The 24,888-nt window shown below is 38.6% G+C and overlaps 1 protein-coding gene across 1 annotated transcript in view; it reads right to left on the reverse strand.

The window, feature by feature from the left end:
* The window catches only part of LOC134538543 (beta-glucuronidase-like), a 53,797-nt gene that overhangs the window by 24,511 nt on the left and 4,398 nt on the right, over positions 1-24,888 (reverse strand). The window contains exon 3 of the mRNA XM_063379958.1: positions 703-869. Coding sequence (XP_063236028.1) covers positions 703-869 — 167 coding nt within the window. The remainder of the gene's footprint in view (positions 1-702; positions 870-24,888) is intronic.

A 24,888-nucleotide genomic window follows, 5' to 3' on the forward strand; every position in this document is an offset into this window, starting at 1 on the left:
TCAGATTCTCCTGGAGCAAGCGGGAAGCTCGTTCCGTAGTCGGTTTGCTCGAGGGAAATTTATGAAACCAGTATTTTTTTTTTTTTTACACAAAATGAAAACGATGGGATTATGAATGAATAAATGTTTTCCCTGCTCACCGCACAACGATTACAATGCCATCTCGTGTCGGGAAGTCCTACTAGCGTTCTAAAATGCAATGAATTCTCCCAACGGCTTGGCGACATCTTTAAGTATATTTTATATTCATTGTTAATAGTTGTTAAAGCTAAAAAAAAAAAAAAAAGGCCATGTTATCATATGTTAGTGATTCCACTTAATTGTTTGTGCTGGCTCCTGACTGTTAAACCCAAAATTAAGTAACATGAACGTTTTAATTTAACTTAAATATAATTGAACTTATAAATAAAAAAATTACTAGACACTCATTAAAATTTATATCAACTTTGGAATTAATTCTGTCTACGTAAATGAAGTCAAGGGCTCTCAAAATAAACTATATAATTTAAAGTAGCTTGGCTTCTGGGTTGTAGCCGTGTCCTTGGCGAATAATTCACCGACGTTTCGGTCGACATTGCAGTCGCCATCATCAGGGAGCAAGGACGCGGCTACAACCCAGAAGCCAAGCTACTTCAGACAATGGCCGCGAAAGCCTGCGAACATTATTATATAATTTAAAATGATCACAGTGTAAACACTCACGTGCTGATGGTGGATACAGCTCCTTGGGGGATAGAGTGTTTGGACAGTGTGTTGTTGACCGCTACAGTCACCAAGTTCTTTTTCCCAAACTGCACACGGCTTGTTATCTCAGCATAGAACGGAAGCTGACCGAACTCATGCTGGGCTACCAAATTCCCATTCAACCACTGCACAAAAAATTAAAAAAAAAAAAAAAAAACTTTAGCCTTGAGCCGAACACTCACAATGTACAGTTGCCACAGTCACCAAGTTTCTACCTTATAACTTTACACTATCGGTAATCGCAGCACTGAATGAAGCCCGTTAAACTAATGTGAGCTAAGAGCTTTGAATTTTACTATTGCAATTAAAGGCCAAACTCTCGCCTTGACCTATACCAACACAATATAACGTTGACAGACAGTCACAAGGTTCCTGTCCCTGAACTTAATATGTATTTTTATCTTAGCAAAAATTAGAAGAATGGTGAGCTGTCAGCTTCCTATTTAATTAAAACTTATAAAACTGCCATTTTGCTATTACCAAAACGGAAACTATGTGATGTTGACTGCAAGTCACACTGCGCCTGTTCCATGAACTGCACAGGACTGTTTATTTCATCATGAAATGGAACCTTGTCAAACTCATGTTGAACCACAAGCTTCCCAGTAAACCATTGCACACAAAAACATGTTCACCTTGGCCTACACCAACATAAAAGCACAATATTTATTTAAAGTGCCAATAAACTAAACTCTGTGTTGGGTATAATAAACTTCAAGACTCTGACACAAAATAAACCCGTAAGCCAAGAAATAAATTTTTTGAAATAACTTATTTGTTGTGGTTATAATATGCAAAAGAGAGGTAAAGTTATCAACGTACAGACGTAAAAGTATCTGATAAATAACTTTTTTTTTAATCATGAGTATTCATGTTGTGTAATTCCTGTTTATAATGTAATACCACTTTAAAAATTAGTTTATTATCCAATTGTCCTAAAAGAGGTCTCAGCTGCATTTGCATGATTCCACTCGATGTCATGGAGCGTGATTAATGTAGAGTGACTTTTCAAATTGCAGTTCAATACTGTAGAAACTCAAATCATAATAATATGGTTTAAAACAAAAAAAAGCACAGCTTGTAAATACATATTAAAATTTTCTGTGCTAGCGTTTCGGCACACTATACACGACTATATTCGCTGTATAATAGGCAACATTAACTTTTTAGCGCTCTCATGTTCTAAGGCGGACTTTATGAGTGTTGTTGTGAGCAACATGCAAGCCCCACTACGAGGCTTATCACATTTCCGGAAAAACCAACTCTCTTACAAAGATACTTTAGTTGGCAGTTGAAGCTGAAAAACAAACTTCAGTGTGTTGATAAAGAACGAGCCTTAGCAACGGAACGTAATAAACGTTGTGAATATTGTCATAAAAACATCCATACTAGTTTTTATTATTATTGCGACCCATAAAGAAAGATGGAAATATCCTTCGTTCAAGCTAAGGCTCTGCATTAGCAATACTGTAGGTGTTAGTTTCCTGGGCGAGTTCCATAAGGTTTGATGCCTGACAGGCCAAGAAACGAGTGTAATATTGTTAAGTCTCCTAACCAGCCAGCGTTTCAAGGCACTACATGCCAACAACTGCTGAACATGCACTTAGGTAGGGCTCATTTCTCCGCGATAAAGTCGTAGGTTTTGTTGATATTGCATTTGTCTGCTATTATTTTTGTGCTTTTGGTAGTGTTGTGAAAAGCTTTTGCAGAGTTATCCTAAGGGAACAATTTGTCTTTCGGCGTGTCCATCATTTTCCTTTGCAAACAGAGGATTAGGTACAACAAGAGAATGTTGTGTTTTAAATGTGAAGATCGGCCGTTTTAGCTTGTCACTGTCCACTGCTAGGACAACAGACAGTGACAGTTCCCACGTCTTACCAAGAGCTGTCTTATTTATCCGCGGGGGCTCAAACATTGTAAAAGAAATTCATCAAAAAATCTTTTCAAATCAACTCCGCACATATCTGGACTGCTACCCTTTTTTAAGATCGTGAGCCTTAAACAACAGCAGCAGCAAATTTAAGGAGGACCTAACAATAATAATCGCTGTAATAACGCAAATGGAAAAGTTGAAATAATATGATTTATTGGTGCTTTTACGTTTTGTTACCTTCGGCATACCTACTAAAATATCGCCGAACATGGGTATTCAAGTTCTCAACCTGCATGTGTGTATATATATACACACATATATATGTGTATGTATATATATGCATATATGTGTATATATATATATACAACATTTAAAATTATTAAAAAGAATATAAAAAATATTAATATGATCTCGCGAGATTTTTCTTATTATTTAAATTATTAATACTCCTACACGGTATAATTGGTATGCACACGTATAAATTTTATATTTAAAGTTTATATACATTACAATAATTAAATATATAACGTCTTTTTTCTTGCTATTCCTTTAAAACGTTCCAACTGAAAGTCAAGTCTCGTTGGGGCAGCCTACATATAAATAATTTAACGCAACTTAAAAATAATGTAACTTGCAAAAAAATCCACAGTTTGTTCCACAAAATTCGCGGCGCGAACTGCCAGTTTCCGAATGTACCGACAGACCGGTCATAGTCCACGTGCGCCACCTGAAATGGGTGCATGTCACCAGCCCCCCCACCTCCGCCGATCAGGATTAAATTTTGTCAGTGGTTTGTGCTCAGTTTGTGCTAGTTTGTGCCGCAAATATTAGAGTTTGTGCTAGTCTGGTTAATAAGCTATTAATTAATTAAAGTGGGGGCCTAGCATGTCACCAGCCCCCCCACCTCCGCCGATCAGGATTAAATTTTGTCAGTGGTTTGTGCTCAGTTTGTGCTAGTTTGTGCCGCAAATATTAGAGTTTGTGCTAGTCTGGTTAATGAGCTATTAATTAATTAAAGTGGGGGCCTAGCATGTCACCAGCCCCCCCACCTCCGCCGATCAGGATTAAATTTTGTCAGTGGTTTGTGCTCAGTTTGTGCTAGTTTGTGCCGCAAATATTAGAGTTTGTGCTAGTCTGGTTAATGAGCTATTAATTAATTAAAGTGGGGGCCTAGCATGTCGCCAGCCCCCCCACCTCCGCCGATCAGGATTAAATTTTGTCAGTGGTTTGTGCTCAGTTTGTGCTAGTTTGTGCCGCAAATTTTAGAGTTTGTGCTAGTCTGGTTAATGAGATATTAATTAATTAAAGTGGGGGCCTAGCATGTCGCCAGCCCCCCCCACCTCCGCCGATCAGGATTAAATTTTGTCAGTGGTTTGTGCTCAGTTTGTGCTAGTTTGTGCCGCAAATTTTAGAGTTTGTGCTAGTCTGGTTAATGAGATATTAATTAATTAAAGTGGGGGCCTAGCATGTCGCCAGCCCCCCCCCCCCCTCCTCCGCCGATCAGGATTAAATTTTGTCAGTGGTTTGTGCTCAGTTTGTGCTAGTTTGTGCCGCAAATTTTAGAGTTTGTCTAGTCTGGTTAATGAGATATTAATTAATTAAAGTGGGGGCCTAGCATGTCGCCAGCCCCCCCACCACCGCCGATCAGGATTAAATTTTGTCAGTGGTTTGTGCTCAGTTTGTGCTAGTTTGTGCCGCAAATTTTAGAATCTGTGCTAGTCTTGTTAATGAGCTATTAATTAATTAAATTGGGGGGCTAGCAAGTCGCTAGCCCCCCCCCCCCCCTATCCCACCACCGCCGATCACGATCCTTGTAGACTCGTAGCCTTGTAGCCTCATAGTCTCTTAGACTCGTAGCATTCTAGCCAAATATCATTGGAGCTGTTGAAGCAAAAGGATGTTGAAGCCAATGACTGTTGGAACCAATGACTTTTGGAGCCAATGATTTATGGAACTAAAAACTGATGGATTCATAGACCGTTGCAGACATTATATCCTAACTTATCATTGACGATTGCATCCTAGCGAGTTGAATAAACGAGAGAATGGACCTCCTTTTCGTTAAATGAACTTTCGTTTTGTAGAATTTCCGTCCAAACGTGCTTCGTTTCCATTAAATGCTTGTCCTGCGCGAACGATGCGTAGTCATTGTGTGTACATTGCATATATCGCGTACATTGCGTGTACTTTGCGTACATTGCGTGTACTTTGCGTGTATTGTGCGTCATTTGCGAGAACATTACGTTTTCGTTCCGTTTACTTTGTGTACTTTTTCTTCATTTCGTTTCTTGTGTGTACTGTGTATTCATTACATTCATTGCGCGTAAATTGCGTGTACATTGGGTACATTGCGTGTTGGAGCTTTGTAGCTTTGGAGTTGTTGGAACACTTGAAGCTGATGGTCAATTGGAGCATAGGAGCCAAATGTAGATGGATCTGATGGTGTGAATTGTAGCTGTTGAAGCCAAATGGATATGATGGCACGAATTGAAGCTCTTGGAGCCTAGCGTATATTGGTGAGATCGAATTAATGAGACGAGAACGTATCACTCTGCATCTAATTTTTTCGAACATATGTGATTCTTTTTTAAATGATGTTTTGACACTAGTATTATAGTAATGGTTCTTGATTTGACTAGAGTAGTATACGAATGTATGTTCTGGAACATGGCTTCTGGCTGTGGTGCCTGTGGTGACACCCGCCATCTTGGATTGTGACGTCACGGCGGCCATCTTGGATGACCTTGACCTTGACCTTTGACCTTGACCTTTAATTTGATCCTCAAAAATCGCCAAAATCCGCCAAAATTGGGCAAAATTTGCCCAAAATTCCTCAAAATTCGCCAAAATTTCCATTTTTGTGAAAAAAAATTCCGCCACAAAATCTCAAAAAATTCCACAAATTAAAAATTTCTCTTTTCGAGGGAAAAATTTCCCGTTTCGAGGGAAAAATTCCCGTTTTTAGTCCTTAAAAATCCCAGCGGCTGAAAATTCCTAAAACTGGCTTAAGCATCCTTAACTCAAGCCTCAGTTAAGCCATTTATAGGATTATGACGTCACCGTTGCATTTTCCGTTACGCCCGCCATCTTTAACTTTTTTATTTATTATTCGATTTTAATGAAATTTTTTTAAAAATTATAAAAAAATTAAATTAATAAAATTTTAATATATTTTTTTTTAAAAATTGTACTTTTTAGACACGGAGTTCGGAGTCCTCGGTTCGAACCCGACGAGGGCAAAAAAAAATAAAAATGGCGACCGATCCTTCCTCACAGTGGCTGCAGGCAGACTGACTCCCATCACTTATGTCAAAGTATACATATCTTCACTTAGTATGACGTCATGTCCGCCATCTTGTCTTCATTGCTGGACACCACCATCTTGTTTTCATCGGCGAGAGTGCGCTGATGCCATGTTAGTTTAATTCGTACCCGCCAGAGTGCAGTAATCATTTATTATTGCTGTGACACCCACCATCTTGAAATTTGGACGCCATCTTGGAATTTTGTAATTATTTAGCTAGAAATTCGGGAAAAATTCCAAAATTCATTAAATAAATCACTCATTAATTTACATATTGATTCGATCGATTCCTGTCCTTGGTTTGATACCCGATCGATGCAATAATGTTTAATTTTATGTAAAAAAAATAATAATTTCAATAAACCACGTTCAACATTATTAAAGAGACTTTAAATCATCTACTACCATCATCCTATCAGACATCAAGACCACCATATTGTAAATTCGTAATTTTAATGCTAGAGATTCGGATAAAGTTCAAAATTCATTAAATAAATTTGTAATCTAAATGATGATTGATTAGATCGACTTAGGTCCTTGGTTCGATCCCTGGCCGATACAAAACAACTTTAATTTAAAAAAATACTAAAAAAGTGTTAGGTTTGAGAAAATAAAAACACCACAAGTTCTTTTAAAAAAATTTTATTACATAAATTCAATACACTACTACAAGTACAAAAAAAAACACTGACAAATTACTAAAGCCTTTTGGATTCCTCGATTCAAACAGTCTTCTTATTGTACGGACTAAGCCTTTTACATGACTTTAAATGTCTATCCGATACGGTCATCAACGCAGCCAGAGACGGACTGAAGTTCATATCACTTATATAGTCTCATTAGCCGGTACAACACATGAGTCAAATCAATAACCATGTTCATTATACGTCTCGGAGCATTTTTTATAATGACGATGTAAGCTATCGAGACGTGAAATTAGTTTATTGCACTTATTGCACTGAAATTGTATTCTTTGAACATTATAAGAACAACCGCTTCTTTCATGTCTGCGAGCATTTGAGGTGATAGTAAATGATACACCACAGTATTTGCACTGATGCGAAGTACGCTCTTCATTTATTGAAGTATTCAATGCTGATGAAACTTCAGCTAATGGTGGAACAGTACATATCGAAGTCTCCTCCAGTGTTGTCAGAGACGTTGCCAACGGGATCTGCTCCAACATCGTCGGCGCCGACGTCATGGTTCCCGTAGTCGATGGTACATCCTCCATCGAGTACGACGTTAAAGTCGGCAAAGATGCCATCGAAGTCTCAAGAACAAGCAATTACACGTCTTATGCACCAGAAGAAACAAACTAGATGATCCGTACACCGTCGACGTCAGTAACAAAACTGAGCGTCCTGCTGTCTAGGACTCGCTTATATACATGCACCGTATGGAATAATACGATAGTCAAACCAAGAACATTTTACCAAAATACTAGAGTCAAAACAACATTAAAAAAATAGAAGCACCATCAAAAAAAAAGGAAGCACACTTGGAAGCACCTTCAAAAAAGGAAAAAAAAAAAATTGGAAGCACCATCAAAAAAAAAAGGAAGCACACTTGGAAGCACCTTCAAAAAAGGAAAAAAAATTGGAATCACCGACTACGAAAAGGCAGCACATTTGGCAGCACCGACAACGAAAAGGCAGCACATTTGGAAGCACCGACAACGCAAAGGCAGCACATTTGGAAGCACCGACTACGAAAAAGCAGCACATTTGGAAGCACCGCCTACGAAAAGGCAGCACATTTGGAAGCACCGACAACGAAAAGGCAGCACATTTGGAAGCACCGACAACGAAAAGGCAGCACATTTGGAAGCACCGACTACGAAAAGGCAGCACATTTGGAAGCACCGACAACGAAAAGGCAGCACATTTGGCAGCACCGACAACGAAAAGGCAGCACATTTGGCAGCACCGACAACGAAAAGGCAGCACATTTGGCAGCACCGACAACGAAAAGGCAGCACATTTGGAAGCACCGACAACGAAAAGGCAGCACAGTTGGAAGCACCGACAACGCAAAGGCAGCACATTTGGAAGCACCGACTACGAAAAGGCAGCACATTTGGAAGCACCGCCTACGAAAAGGCAGCACATTTGGAAGCTCCGACAACGAAAAGGCAGCACATTTGGAAGCACCGACAACGAAAAGGCAGCACATTTGGAAGCACCGACTACGAAAAGGCAGCACATTTGGAAGCACCGACAACGAAAAGGCAGCACATTTGGAAGCACCGACAACGAAAAGGCAGCACATTTGGAAGCACCATCATCGAAAAGGCAGCACATTTGGAAGCACCGACAACGAAAAGGCAGCACATTTGGAAGCACCGACAACGAAAAGGCAGCACATTTGGAAGCACCATCATCGAAAAGGCAGCACATTTGGAAGCTCCATCAACAAAAAAAAAAGGCAACAAGGAAGCACAAGTTACGAGATCTAAGTCTTAGAAATCAGAATACAAGAAATAAAAACATTAAATTCTTATAATTTAAATTGTTTATTTTATTGCTTTACATTATACAAATGCAAGTAAAACAAGCCATTATTGTATGTAGCCAGCATTCCTCAGTTCCTTGAGTATGAAGGATATTTCTTTGATGCACGAATAGTTTCCTGCACAAAGCGAACCATGTAGAAGTCTTAGCCGGTCAACCAATATGTTTGGATCTTTCCATGATGTGTAATCAATCTCTTCTACCACCATCTTCCTTGCACCTTTATAAATATTATGATCTCTGGTGTCTTCCATTTTACCACCAACCTCAGGGTAACTTTCATGTTTGAGACGGTGATCATCACAAGCTTGATCAGATTTATTTAATATATCACGTCGTTTCCACCGTTTCGGTCTCAGGACACCGCCACTTTCTTCGATCTTGGCAGCTTTAGGTGCTTCATCATAGTCTATGTCTTTGTCATCAGCCTCAGAGTCACTGTAACAATCACCGTAGAAGGAATCGTCTTCACCCAATTTTCCGTAATATTTCGATGTTGATGATGTTGAAGCGTCTTCATCGTCTTCATGCTTCCTTTTTAGGAGTCCATCATTTTTACAAAGTAGGAAAGATCTACTTGAATTCGGCTGGAATATATTCTCACTTTTCACGTTAAGGATTCTTCCATTGTCTTCATTCTTCCGTAAATCATCAACCTCCTTCAATTTAAGTTCTTTGTCGAGATCGGAAGAGCCAAGAAAATTATTGTGGTAATGCAGATCACTCTTCCTTAGGATGGTAGATTCATCGTTGTCCTCTAGCTTGTACGCAGGCTTGGCGCTACAAGTTCTTCCATGTCTTTTTAGGCTCTCTCTCCGCGTAAACGACTTGCTACATCGAACACAACTTATCATATTGCGCAGTGGATTTTTAACACAGTCATTCTTCTCGTGTTGTCTTTTATTCTTTCTCAAGATAAAATCTTTACTGCAAAACTTACACCTATGTTCTTTCGATACAGCGTCAGATCCCAAATCAGAATTCATATTAGTTACTGAGACTAATGCCAGATACCAATTGAGTGTTTTAAATTAGATTCAATACTTAAATAGAAATTTTTTCATATTTCATCAGCGAGAATTAATATATCTCCTGCAAAAGTACTTTATGCATGTAGTTCTGCTTTTCAACAACAGATGTCGCCACATGTTGCTTGCAGGTAAATAATATTTAGTTATTTTATGCGGGATGCGGGATGCTCACTAACGATCGCAAAAGAAGGATGGCTTCGCTAGACTCCAAGGAAAAGGAAGTTCGTCTTGCATGTTGGTGCTCCACAGATGTCTCATGGCATAATATTAATTTGACTGAGTAATGATATGTGTTAATTCCACCTTATAAAAATATTACAAGTTTTGATTTAGTAGCAGAAATTATCGAATTAAATGTAACTCCAAATAAAATGACATGTCTCATTAGACAAAAAAAAAATCCATGCAGAGAACGGTTTCTCAGAATAGTCAGAAACACTTGAAGAAACCACAGGAATGATTGCAAGAACACGAGAAAACCATCTAAATATTGACAAGAATATTCAGGAGCACACGGAGATAACCACCATAATATTGACAAGAATAATCGGAAGCACACGGAGAAAACCGCCACAAGTTTTCTTTGTTATCATAAAATTACAGAAAAAAATCAAAAATAAAAAAAAACACAACAAATTCAAAAACTGATTCTGGCTTGGATTTTTTTCTGTATTTTTATGATAACAAAGAAAACTTGTGGCGGTTTTCTCCGTGTGCTTCCGATTATTCTTGTCAATATTATGGTGGTTATCTCCGTGTGCTCCTGAATATTCTTGTCAATATTTAGATGGTTTTCTCGTGTTCTTGCAATCATTCCTGTGGTTTCTTCAAGTGTTTCTGACTATTCTGAGAAACCGTTCTCTGCATGGATTTTTTTTTTGTCTAATGAGACATGTCATTTTATTTGGAGTTACATTTAATTCGATAATTTCTGCTACTAAATCAAAACTTGTAATATTTTTATAAGGTGGAATTAACACATATCATTACTCAGTCAAATTAATATTATGCCATGAGACATCTGTGGAGCACCAACATGCAATACGAACTTCCTTTTCCTTGGAGTCTAGCGAAGCCATCCTTCTTTTGCGATCGTTAGTGAGCATCCCGCATCCCGCATAAAATAACTAAATATTATTTACCTGCAAGCAACATGTGGCGACATCTGTTGTTGAAAAGCAGAACTACATGCATAAAGTACTTTTGCAGGAGATATATTAATTCTCGCTGATGAAATATGAAAAAATTTCTATTTAAGTATTGAATCTAATTTAAAACACTCAATTGGTATCTGGCATTAGTCTCAGTAACTAATATGAATTCTGATTTGGGATCTGACGCTGTATCGAAAGAACATAGGTGTAAGTTTTGCAGTAAAGATTTTATCTTGAGAAAGAATAAAAGACAACACGAGAAGAATGACTGTGTTAAAAATCCACTGCGCAATATGATAAGTTGTGTTCGATGTAGCAAGTCGTTTACGCGGAGAGAGAGCCTAAAAAGACATGGAAGAACTTGTAGCGCCAAGCCTGCGTACAAGCTAGAGGACAACGATGAATCTACCATCCTAAGGAAGAGTGATCTGCATTACCACAATAATTTTCTTGGCTCTTCCGATCTCGACAAAGAACTTAAATTGAAGGAGGTTGATGATTTACGGAAGAATGAAGACAATGGAAGAATCCTTAACGTGAAAAGTGAGAATATATTCCAGCCGAATTCAAGTAGATCTTTCCTACTTTGTAAAAATGATGGACTCCTAAAAAGGAAGCATGAAGACGATGAAGACGCTTCAACATCATCAACATCGAAATATTACGGAAAATTGGGTGAAGACGATTCCTTCTACGGTGATTGTTACAGTGACTCTGAGGCTGATGACAAAGACATAGACTATGATGAAGCACCTAAAGCTGCCAAGATCGAAGAAAGTGGCGGTGTCCTGAGACCGAAACGGTGGAAACGACGTGATATATTAAATAAATCTGATCAAGCTTGTGATGATCACCGTCTCAAACATGAAAGTTACCCTGAGGTTGGTGGTAAAATGGAAGACACCAGAGATCATAATATTTATAAAGGTGCAAGGAAGATGGTGGTAGAAGAGATTGATTACACATCATGGAAAGATCCAAACATATTGGTTGACCGGCTAAGACTTCTACATGGTTCGCTTTGTGCAGGAAACTATTCGTGCATCAAAGAAATATCCTTCATACTCAAGGAACTGAGGAATGCTGGCTACATACAATAATGGCTTGTTTTACTTGCATTTGTATAATGTAAAGCAATAAAATAAACAATTTAAATTATAAGAATTTAATGTTTTTATTTCTTGTATTCTGATTTCTAAGACTTAGATCTCGTAACTTGTGCTTCCTTGTTGCCTTTTTTTTTTGTTGATGGAGCTTCCAAATGTGCTGCCTTTTCGATGATGGTGCTTCCAAATGTGCTGCCTTTTCGTTGTCGGTGCTTCCAAATGTGCTGCCTTTTCGTTGTCGGTGCTTCCAAATGTGCTGCCTTTTCGATGATGGTGCTTCCAAATGTGCTGCCTTTTCGTTGTCGGTGCTTCCAAATGTGCTGCCTTTTCGTTGTCGGTGCTTCCAAATGTGCTGCCTTTTCGTAGTCGGTGCTTCCAAATGTGCTGCCTTTTCGTTGTCGGTGCTTCCAAATGTGCTGCCTTTTCGTTGTCGGAGCTTCCAAATGTGCTGCCTTTTCGTAGGCGGTGCTTCCAAATGTGCTGCCTTTTCGTAGTCGGTGCTTCCAAATGTGCTGCCTTTGCGTTGTCGGTGCTTCCAACTGTGCTGCCTTTTCGTTGTCGGTGCTTCCAAATGTGCTGCCTTTTCGTTGTCGGTGCTGCCAAATGTGCTGCCTTTTCGTTGTCGGTGCTGCCAAATGTGCTGCCTTTTCGTTGTCGGTGCTGCCAAATGTGCTGCCTTTTCGTTGTCGGTGCTTCCAAATGTGCTGCCTTTTCGTAGTCGGTGCTTCCAAATGTGCTGCCTTTTCGTTGTCGGTGCTTCCAAATGTGCTGCCTTTTCGTTGTCGGTGCTTCCAAATGTGCTGCCTTTTCGTAGGCGGTGCTTCCAAATGTGCTGCTTTTTCGTAGTCGGTGCTTCCAAATGTGCTGCCTTTGCGTTGTCGGTGCTTCCAAATGTGCTGCCTTTTCGTTGTCGGTGCTGCCAAATGTGCTGCCTTTTCGTAGTCGGTGCTTCCAATTTTTTTTCCTTTTTTGAAGGTGCTTCCAAGTGTGCTTCCTTTTTTTTTTGATGGTGCTTCCAATTTTTTTTTTTTTCCTTTTTTGAAGGTGCTTCCAAGTGTGCTTCCTTTTTTTTTTGATGGTGCTTCTATTTTTTTAATGTTGTTTTGACTCTAGTATTTTGGTAAAATGTTCTTGGTTTGACTATCGTATTATTCCATACGGTGCATGTATATAAGCGAGTCCTAGACAGCAGGACGCTCAGTTTTGTTACTGACGTCGACGGTGTACGGATCATCTAGTTTGTTTCTTCTGGTGCATAAGACGTGTAATTGCTTGTTCTTGAGACTTCGATGGCATCTTTGCCGACTTTAACGTCGTACTCGATGGAGGATGTACCATCGACTACGGGAACCATGACGTCGGCGCCGACGATGTTGGAGCAGATCCCGTTGGCAACGTCTCTGACAACACTGGAGGAGACTTCGATATGTACTGTTCCACCATTAGCTGAAGTTTCATCAGCATTGAATACTTCAATAAATGAAGAGCGTACTTCGCATCAGTGCAAATACTGTGGTGTATCATTTACTATCACCTCAAATGCTCGCAGACATGAAAGAAGCGGTTGTTCTTATAATGTTCAAAGAATACAATTTCAGTGCAATAAGTGCAATAAACTAATTTCACGTCTCGATAGCTTACATCGTCATTATAAAAAATGCTCCGAGACGTATAATGAACATGGTTATTGATTTGACTCATGTGTTGTACCGGCTAATGAGACTATATAAGTGATATGAACTTCAGTCCGTCTCTGGCTGCGTTGATGACCGGATCGGATAGACATTTAAAGTCATGTAAAAGGCTTAGTCCGTACAATAAGAAGACTGTTTGAATCCAGGAATCCAAAAGGCTTTAGTAATTTGTCAGTGTTTTTTTTTTGTACTTGTAGTAGTGTATTGAATTTATGTAATAAAATTTTTTTAAAAGAACTTGTGGTGTTTTTATTTTCTCAAACCTAACACTTTTTTAGTATTTTTTTAAATTAAAGTTGTTTTGTATCGGCCAGGGATCGAACCAAGGACCTAAGTCGATCTAATCAATCATCATTTAGATTACAAATTTATTTAATGAATTTTGAACTTTATCCGAATCTCTAGCATTAAAATTACGAATTTACAATATGGTGGTCTTGATGTCTGATAGGATGATGGTAGTAGATGATTTAAAGTCTCTTTAATAATGTTGAACGTGGTTTATTGAAATTATTATTTTTTTTACATAAAATTAAACATTATTGCATCGATCGGGTATCAAACCAAGGACAGAAATCGATCGAATCAATATGTAAATTAATGAGTGATTTATTTAATGAATTTTGGAATTTTTCCCGAATTTCTAGCTAAATAATTACAAAATTCCAAGATGGCGTCCAAATTTCAAGATGGTGGGTGTCACAGCAATAATAAATGATTACTGCACTCTGGCGGGTACGAATTAAACTAACATGGCATCAGCGCACTCTCGCCGATGAAAACAAGATGGTGGTCTCCAGCAATGAAGACAAGATGGCGGACATGACGTCATACTAAGTGAAGATATGTATACTTTGACATAAGTGATGGGAGTCAGTCTGCCTGCAGCCACTGTGAGGAAGGATCGGTCGCCATTTTTAATTTTTTTTGCCCTCGTCGGGTTCGAACCGAGGACTCCGAACTCCGTGTCTAAAAAGTACAATTTTTTAAAAAAAATATATTAAAATTTTATTAATTTAATTTTTTTATAATTTTTAAAAAAATTTCATTAAAATCGAATAATAAATAAAAAAGTTAAAGATGGCGGGCGTAACGGAAAATGCAACGGTGACGTCATAATCCTATAAATGGCTTAACTGAGGCTTGAGTTAAGGATGCTTAAGCCAGTTTTAGGAATTTTCAGCCGCTGGGATTTTTAAGGACTAAAAACGGGAATTTTTCCCTCGAAACGGGAAATTTTTCCCTCGAAAAGAGAAATTTTTAATTTGTGGAATTTTTTGAGATTTTGTGGCGGAATTTTTTTTCACAAAAATGGAAATTTTGGCGAATTTTGAGGAATTTTGGGCAAATTTTGCCCAATTTTGGCGGATTTTGGCGATTTTTGAGGATCAAATTAAAGGTCAAGGTCAAAGGTCAAGGTCAAGGTCATCCAAGATGGCCGCCGTGACGTCACAATCCAAGATGGCAGGTGTCACCACAGGCACCACAGCCAGAAGCCATGTTCCAGAACATACATTCGTATACTACTGACTAGCGTATTATTCTATCGGGTGCATGTATAAAGAAAGTCATTGACAGCAGACCGCTCAGTTTGTTACTGTCGTCGACGGTGTAAGGATCACCTAGTTTGTTTCTTCTGGTGAAATGTCGCATAATTACCTGTTCTTGTGAACTCAATGGCATCTTTACCGTCTTTAACGTCGAACTCGATGGAGGTTGTACAAACGACTACGGGAACCCTGACGTCAGCGTTGACGAAGAAGGAGCAGATCCTGTTGGCAACGACGATGTCAACATTGGAGGAGACTTCAACAGTTGCGGTAACACCAGAAGAAAAGACTTTAATGACTACAGAGCTGGCTGCACAGAAAACCTCGATGAACGACGTTTCGCCCTCGATGGAGACTTCAATGGCTGTTATTCGACATCAACTAACGAACATCGGTGCTGTTACTGCGACAAGAGTTTCTCAAACAACAGCAATGCTCGACGACACGAGAAGAGAGAATGTGCTAAGAACCTTTATCGAAAAATGTTTGGCTGTGAGAAATGTCGCAAGCAATTTAAAAGAAATGCCAATTTGCAACAACACTTGGAGACATGCAAAGGACCTGTTGCGCGGCAGAACGTAAAGGTTTGTATACAACAGCGAATGATTGATGTGCATAAGAGTATGCCTGGAAATGGTACAACTGCAGCAACGTCAGTATCTGGATCGAGTCTGAAAGGCTCGTCTTCATCACCGCGGTATCCTTGCAGCTACTGCGATATGACGTTTGCATTTGCTCATGACGTACGGAGACATGAGAGGAGTAAATGTACGAATAATCCTTCTCGCATGAAGTTTCGATGTGATGACTGTCATGAATGGTTTACTCGAATTTATAATTTGCGTCGACATGCAAAAAAATGTAAAGGTGAAGTCCGTGCGCCTACTGCTGAACTACCTGCAGAAATTACGACTCCTTGCTTTAGATTGGAGACTCGAAAGCGTACAAGCAAAAAAACAGATGTGCAGCAACCGATTGCTATGGCATCTGGACATGGAACTAAACCTAAGACTGTGATTGGTGCTCTACAGGTGAATGATAATGGCTTCTACTTGGCGCAGTCTGCATTTCGTGGAACATTGAAAGACTACTATTATCTAAATACGATTAGTGAGTCGAAAGACATTTGTAATTTTCTTGATGATATCAGACAGAACATAATTAATCAGCTTACTGATGACGTAGCAACAAACGGACCTTTGAAATATTTCTTGTGTTTGGACTGTATATATGGAAAGCCTTATCCGTTCGATGACAAAGTAAAGAAGTGTGCATTCAAGACATCGGCTGCAGTAATTTACAGTTCTAACGATGTGAAGCAAACTGTTAAACACGGTATCCAGAAACTCTGTCAAGAAGAGGAGGACTATGTTAGTAAAGGTTCTGGTTGGTCTCTGTCTAGTATAAACCGATTGGAGCTAAGAATTAGTCATTTCGCGCCTATGCAGGGCTAAATGATTATAATATTACTGGCTTTCGCAAGTGATCCTGTAGTATAATATAAATTATGTAATAAATATTATGTTTGTAAAAGTACTTGTGGTGTTTTATTTCTCGAACCTGTCACTTTTCTGGTTTTTAAATTAAATTTATTTTTAGCTTCGTTCAGAGATCGAACCAAGTATCGATTTAATATGTAAAGTAATGTGTGATTTTTTTGATGAATTTTGGAATCTTTCCCGAATTTTAGGTCAATAAATACAAACATCCAAGATGGTGGTCGTAATGGCTTATAGGATGATGGTTGATTTGGAAACTATGCTTATTTTAGGACTTTGATCATTATTTATTGATATTGATATTTTTTACATGAAATTAACAGTTTTTGCATCGCCCAGGGATCGAACCAAGGACGGGAATCGATGGAAAATCAGTACAATTATTGTCAATTTATTTGATGAATTTGGGATTTTTTTCCCGAATCACTAGCATTAAAATTACGGATTTTCAAGATGGCGGACATGACATCATACTACCTGATGATATATATGCTATGAAAAAAAGAGGTGGGGTCAGTCTGTCTGCATCCACCATGAGGGAAGGATCAGTCACCATTTTTGTTACCCTCACCAGGTTAGAACCGAGGAATCCTATCTCCATGCTGTAAATGTATGTTTTATAAATATTTTTTATCAAAATTTTATTAATTGAATTTTTTTATAATTTTTAAATTTTTTTTCATTAAAATCGGATAATAAATGAAGATTTTCAAGATGGTGGCCATAACAGAAATTGCAACGGTGACGTCATAATCCAAGATGACATAATCCATGATGATGTCAGAGGCTTATCGGAGGCTGTCGATATGGATGCTTAAGGCTCAATATGGACGAGGTGTTCTTTCTAAGGCAAAATGTCTTTTGAGGTTTTTCGAAATCTTATTTTAAGAATTTACAAATTTTTTGAGATTTTTTGGTGAATTTTTTTTTTTCATAAAAATGGAAATTTTTGCGAATTTTGATGAATTTTGGGTAAATTTAGAAACTTTTGAAGGTCAAATTCAAAGTCAAGGTCAACGGTCAAGGTCACACTCATCCAAGATGGCCGCCGTGATGTCAGAATCCTAGATGGCGGTCGGCATCACAGGCACCACACCCAGGACCCAGTGCCCGGACCGGTCAACCTATACTACTAATGGGACACAAACATAGCATTTTTAACCTGGGCAAGATAGGACAGTCAGACTCCCCTTAAGTTAGATTCATAATAACATATGACATTGGCGTACAGCCAATCAGATGGCTACGTAACTTTTTTATGTACATGCAGTTGCCTTGTTTATTCTGTTACCACATTCCCAGAACGTTCTTTTTCGGGAAAATAAGATTTTTTTAACATACAGTTTAAAAAATAACTCGCCATGCAGTGAGTTTGCCTTTGTTTCTACAGTTCATTTCGCACTTATGTTTACATTGCTAATTATAAGCAATGGTTGTCCAAGTAAGAAGTAAACCACTACTATAGGTACATTTATTTAAGCTATTTATGTTATGTACAATACAATATGTCAATAAATAATTTGATTTATTTTAGGTTCTTCTACTCTTGCTGAAAATGGACCAGAGGAAAAATGTGTGGTTGACCCGAGAAATAGAAATACCCGGCAAGCCAGGGACAGTAAAGTTCCTGATATTTCTTTTACCAGCGAGAAATGTCATCCTCAAAGTACATTTATCTTTCCTACCAGAACCGACGGAGCTAGTCGTGGAAGGAGAGCGCGGCATCAGTGGTTTAGCGGTTACGGATGGCTTCACTATGGTAGTGTAAACGATAGTGTTTTGTGCTTCGTGTGTATTAGGGCATGCAACATGGTGAGCAAGGAAGACAGGCCATGGTATAGTGATACAGAATTAGAATTATTTATGTGCGCTTCCGCTCCTGGAAGGATGCGACAGAAACATTTGCAGGTCATCAAAGGAGTACATTCCACAATAAATGTTAGCAGCTGATAATAAGCAGGGAAAAATTTGTTCCGGTCGTTTTTCAAATGTCAGATGCTCATGTGAGGGAGCAAATGAAAGCTCAAATCTGCTTACTTGCTATGATTAGCTCTATTCGTTATTTAGTGCGCTCTGGAAGTGCTGTACGAGGTCACGAAAGTGGCACTGATAATCTTGTCATGCTCTTAGAAGAGAGGAAATCAGAAATTGAGGAACTGGAGCTGTGGCTGTGACAACTACCTGAGTCCTGAAATACAGAATGAAATAATTGAGATTATGACTCACATGGGTTTGCGTGAAATTGTATCTGAAATTGAAATTGCTCCATGGTTCTCGGTTATTGCAGATGACACTACTGATTGTGCTGGTCAGGAGCAGTTCTCTGTATGTATCAAACTTTAGTTGCAAAGAGTTATTTGTAGTATTTTACAACCCTCATGATAGCAAGGGGGCGACATTTGCTGCGGCCATTTAGGATCTGCTTCTACGAATCAATCTTCCAATTTCTGATCTCAGAGGACATTGCTTTGATGGATCTGCTAATATGTCTGGAAGAGAGAAAGGAGTTCAAACGATTTTAGAGAGTATTCAGCCAAAATCTCTTTATGTACACTGCTCAAACAATGCACTTGGCTTAGCCTTGCAAGAAGTAGCTCGTCAGAGAAATGGAATGTGCGATTTACTCTGCATAGTTAAAGATGTATCCAATATAATTTTGGATTCGGCAAAAAGTAGAAAAATCTACGAAGATATTGTTTTGCCTCCTTGCAAAATTGGAGCTGAAGACGAAGATGTGGTCACTGTAAAACCAACTCAACTTCTTGCTCTGTGCCCTACATGTAGGAGTGTCAGGGTTGATTCACTTAAAAGATTCAAGAAAGAATACAAGCGAGTTCAGAGAACTTCGGATGCTATCAGTGACAAAAAAGGAACCATTTCTGATGAAAGTGGATGGATTGCCAGGTTGAGAAAATTTGAAACACTTTTCTATCTTAATGTAAGTATTGAGGTGTTTAGTCCTTGCGAAGAACTGGCTCAGGCTCTACAAAATCCACAAATCACTGCTTCAGGTGCAAAGCATTCTGCTCTGTTGATGATTAGAAAATTGGAAGAGTTAAGAACAGAAACAGATTTCAACAGAATCTACCAGCAGACACATGAAACTGCCAAGAAGCTTGAGTTGAATGTTTCAGTGGAGCCCAGACAGAAAAAGTTGCCACAACGCTATGATCATTCGTCCATGACAGAGCCATCAGCCTAAATACAGGCGACAGACGGTCTTCGACTAGAATACTATCAAATCATAGATCTCCTTAAGAACAAGCTGTCGGACCGATTTGAGCAGAGTGGGCTGGAACAATTACGTGAACTCGAAAGGCTCATGATGAATTAATTAACTTCAAGGAAGGGTACCTACACAAGTTGAATTAAGCACAATACTCGGTGTCTTTGCCGAAGATTTCAATTTAGACAGTCTCCTTACACAGTTGCAGTTATTGAAGAATCTTCCTGGAAATGTACCCGACACTTGTGCAGCATTCGCTGAAAAGTTGGGTAAAGAGAGTGATACGGCTCGTGCTTTGCTCGATCAAGTAACTCGACTCATGATACTTATCATGACTGTGCCTGCTCCAGCCGCATCTGCAGAGCGTTCATTTAGAGCACTTCGTCGTTTGAAGACATACTTGCGATCTTCAATGTCCCAAAGACGTCCCACTCTTATGACTTTGCTTCATATCCATAGTGATAAAACTGCATCAATAGACATCAAGTCGGTTATGAAAAAATTTGTCTGCCGCAAGGTCGAGAGAAAGAGCGTTTTTGGTAAAGTTTAATTTTCCTGTTGCTACTCATCAAAACATGAAGTCTGGGTGCTGTAATAATTCTTTCCTTTACATCAAAACTTGTGATGCCATTTCTAGTAGCTGTGTAGTTGTCAATGAAAAAATACGGATTGTTCGTACAAATAATTCTGAGAATTTTGAGAATGTTTTTATGTATTGTAAATTAAATTATGAGGAACAGAAAATGCTATGATAGTAATATGTTGAACGGCTCACTATTCCGAGTTTTGTTATATTGTGATTTGACTGTGTTATTTTGTCATATAACTTATCATAAGATATTTAGATTTTCAGATTTATTAATAGTCAAGCAGTTTTTCTGACACGTTTTAAATTAATATTCAGTGGACACTAGGTACACCATAAGCTTGTATCAATACATTCTGAATATTGGCATCATCTAAGAATATTTAATTAAAGGTGTGTAACATTATGAGTTCTCCTGTCCTGATATTCAAATGAATTTACTTAAGAGTGGGCAATGAGTAGGATAATGACGTCTTTGTTAAATTGTTTACTCAAGGCTCAGCCTCACTTAAATATTTTATTATAGCTTGTATTGGTTATTGCAGTTGTTTGTTAGCACATATTAAGAAAATGTAACTATAGCTATAGATAGTTGGCAAAATATGTTATCTCACACTACTAATATTAATCTTCAACCACCGTCATGTAATTATTATGATGCAATTAGTGAAACATATTTTTAGTTATAAATACATATTTGCCTTTTCCACAGCTCTAGATAACTTGATGATATCTGGGGACTAAATTTGAAGGTGCTTGTAATTTATGTACTCTGTGCAGTGGGAAAAATCAACAAATTGCATTTAAAATTAATTCTACGAGGCGAAAACTGAAAAGTGAACACTGTTTTGTGATGCCGAGCCTTAAATAAATTTGTTATAAAAAAATTAAAATTTCTGCTAGTAGTACATTCTATTTTTATGTACGAAAGATGCTTAAATAGCACCATTTTGCTCCTTAGAATACAATTTTTTTTTCTACTTATAATGATACTCTCATTTGCGCCTGTTCGTGAATATCTATATTATAAGTGGAGCTATTTTCTTTAGTGTATAATGTATGGACAGTACCATTCTTTACACAATTCACGCATATACGTTTCTCGCCATACCCTTCTTCAGAACTTTCAATATGGGAGTTAATATTCAGTAAATGCAACATGGAACGGAATGCCGTAGACACAACAAGTGTGAGCACCTGTTTGCAAATCACCTCTGGCACATGCAAAGCTTTTATTGGGTTCATTGATGAGCGTATGTTGTGTATCAATCGCCACTGTGTTTTCAGTTCTTAATTTTTTTATTTCCGACTTTCTTTGTTTTGTTTTCCTTTACATCTGATGAAAAAAGGAGTTGTTAAACATAATCATGAGATGTTTTTTCCTCTCTGTGCTTGAACATGTTTTTGCTTGGTATATTCGTTGCGACTAACTTCATTTCACCAACAGATTTCAGATGTTTTTCCAGAAATGAGTCCCCAGTCGTTGGCAGACGTACGTTCTGAAAAGTACGGTGCTTAATGTCATTGAATATGCTTTCTACTGTAGCACTTGAAGCTGTCAAAGAACCATACCCAAAAATTGGCACCATTAAGGTTAACATTTTCATGGTTACAATTTCTGGTAAGAAATAATATCAATTGTCATGGTCACCTTCATCATTAACCTTTCCGTGAACTTCTGCCGCAATTTTAAGTGGCCATTTGGTGAATTAAGTGGTAATTCCTTGTGTATTTAAAACACTTTCGTCAAATAAAATAATTTCAATTGTTGCTTGTAATGCTGGGATTGGTCCTGTTAGAAACATATTTTTTAAAACATCGTTTGCTTTTTCACTGTGCATCTTTTCGCCTGTGATTGCAGTCGTTTCGTCTGTTTCGCTAAGTGCTACTGTAAAAATGTTCTCCAGTAAAATTTTAACATCATTTATGTTCGCGCGTTGAACCATCAGGGCTAAACATCGTATGTATAAATGTCTAACCCTTTTTGGCTTGCCATGAAGGGGAGGTAAATTTGCTATTAATTTTATTTGTGCGCTACACCACAACGTACGAAACAGTCAGGAGTTTCATAATAGCCAGAACAAAAAAAAAATGCTGTTAAAACAGTTTTCCACGTATTTTGCAAGAGAACCAATTGAGTGAAGCTTTTTACTAGTCCAGACAGAAGGGCTAGCGAGTCTTCACTGATAGTTTCTTTTGAAGTCGGAGCACCACTTCGTAGCCACGTTTGTAGGAAATGTTAAACTCTCTTGTGATGACTTTCTGAAAGCATGTTTGCAACTGTGTACTGCAAACCGGCTGTAGAGTCATGAAATGTAACAGAATACAGGTACACTACACCTGAAACATTTCGAAACGGGCGCTGAAGTTTACTAACTAACCCTCCTGTTGCATCTATCATAATTGATGGGTTCGACTTAATTTTGCAGTACTCTTGGTATAGAAAAAGGTGTGCTGGTTTCCAGTAATAAACATGAAATGGGTCTAGACCTATTTCCACTATACTGCTGTGATACTCGGCTGAATATTTAAGTTTACCAAAAGCCAGTAACGGGTTATCATCAACGCGCCTTGATGACATATATTTTAAATTACTTTTGTAAACGATTACATAATTTCTCATATGTATGCATAATTTTGTCTTCTTTCACATAATATCACAACTCTAAAGCTGGGTCCGTGTTACCATTAAAATTGTGCTAGTATGTATGGACCTTTCCAATAGAGTTATATCATATTTTTTTAGCTATCATAAACAAATGATTTATTCTTATAATCCCTTTAACTCATTGTCATACACTAGAATATCAACAATCAACGCATGATTACAAGTCTTCCAGACAGGGACTAACTGTGAAATATGAGGCACAAACTGAGCAAAAATCGTTGAAAAAAAACTACATTGATAGCTCATCAACCAGACTAGCAAAATAACTACAATTGACGGCAAAAACTAGCACAAACTGAGCACAAATCACTGAGAAAATTTAATTGTGATCGGCGGAGGTGGAGGGGCTGGCGACATGCTAGGCCCCCATTTAATTAATTAATAGCTCATTAACAATACTAGCACAGATTCTAAAATTTGCGGCACAAACTAGCACAAACTGAGCAAAAACCACTGACAAAATTAAATCGAGATCGGCGGAGATAGGGGTGCTATATCATGTCGTACACTTTAATTAATTAATAGCTCATTAACCAGACTAGCACAAACTCTAATATTTGCGGCACAAACTAGCACAAAATGAGCACAAACCACTGACAAAATTTAAGCCTGATCTGTGGAGGTGGGGGCTGGCGACATGCTACGCCCCAACTTTAATTAATTAATATCTCATTAACCAGACTAGCACAAACTCTAAAATTTGCGGCACAAACTAGCACAAACTGAGCACAAACCACTGACAAAATTTAATCGAGATCGGTGGGGGTGGGGGGCTAGCATGTCGCCAGCCCCCCCCCCCCCTTAATTCATTAATAGCTTATTAACAGGACTAGCACAAACTCGTATATTTGCGGCACAAACTAGCACAAACTGAGCACAAACCACTGACAAAATTTAATCGAGATCGGTGTGGGTGGGGGGCTAACATGTCAACCGACCCCCCCCCCACTTTAATTAATTAATAGCTCATTAACCAGACTAGCATAAACTCTGATATTTGCGGCACAAACTAAAACAAACTGAGCACAAACCACTGACAAAATTTAATCCTGATCGGCGGAGGTGGGGGGGCTGGCGACATGCTAGGCCCCCACTTTAATTAATTAATATCTCATTTACCAGACTAGCACAAACTCTAAAATTTGCGGCACAAACTAGCACAAACTGAGCACAAACCACTGACAAAATTTAATCCTGATCGGCGGAGATGGGGGGGCTGGCGACATGCTAGGCCCCCACATTAATTAATTAATATCTCATTAACCAGACTAGCACAAACTCTAAAATTTGCGGCACAAACTAGCACAAACTGAGCACAAACCACTGACAAAATCTAATCCTGATCGGCGGGGGTGGGGGGGCTGGCGACATGCTAGGCCCCCACATTAATTAATTAATATCTCATTAACCAGACTAGCACAAACTCTAAAATTTGCGGCACAAACTAGCACAAACTGAGCACAAACCACTGACAAAATTTAATCCTGATCGGCGGAGGTGGGGGGGCTGACGACATGCTAGGCCCCCACTTTAATTAATTTATATCTCATTAACCAGACTAGCACAAACTCTAAAATTTGCGGCACAAACTAGCACAAACTGAGCACAAACCACTGACAAAATTTAATCCTGATCGGCGGAGGTGGGGGGGGGGGGGGCTGGCGACATGCTTTGCCCCCACTTTAATTAATTAATATCTCATTAACCAGACTAGCACAAACTCTAAAATTTGCGGCACAAACTAGCACAAACTGAGCACAAACCACTGACAAAATTTAATCCTGATCGGCGGAGGTGGGGGGGCTGGCGACATGCTAGGCCCCCACTTTAATTAATTAATATCTCATTAACCAGACTAGCACAAACTCTAAAATTTCGGCACAAACTAGCACAAACTGAGCACAAACCACAGACAAAATTTAATCCTGATCGGCGGAGGT

Source organism: Bacillus rossius, chromosome 13 (genome assembly GCF_032445375.1).
Source record: "Bacillus rossius redtenbacheri isolate Brsri chromosome 13, Brsri_v3, whole genome shotgun sequence".
NCBI lineage: Eukaryota > Metazoa > Arthropoda > Insecta > Phasmatodea > Bacillidae > Bacillus > Bacillus rossius.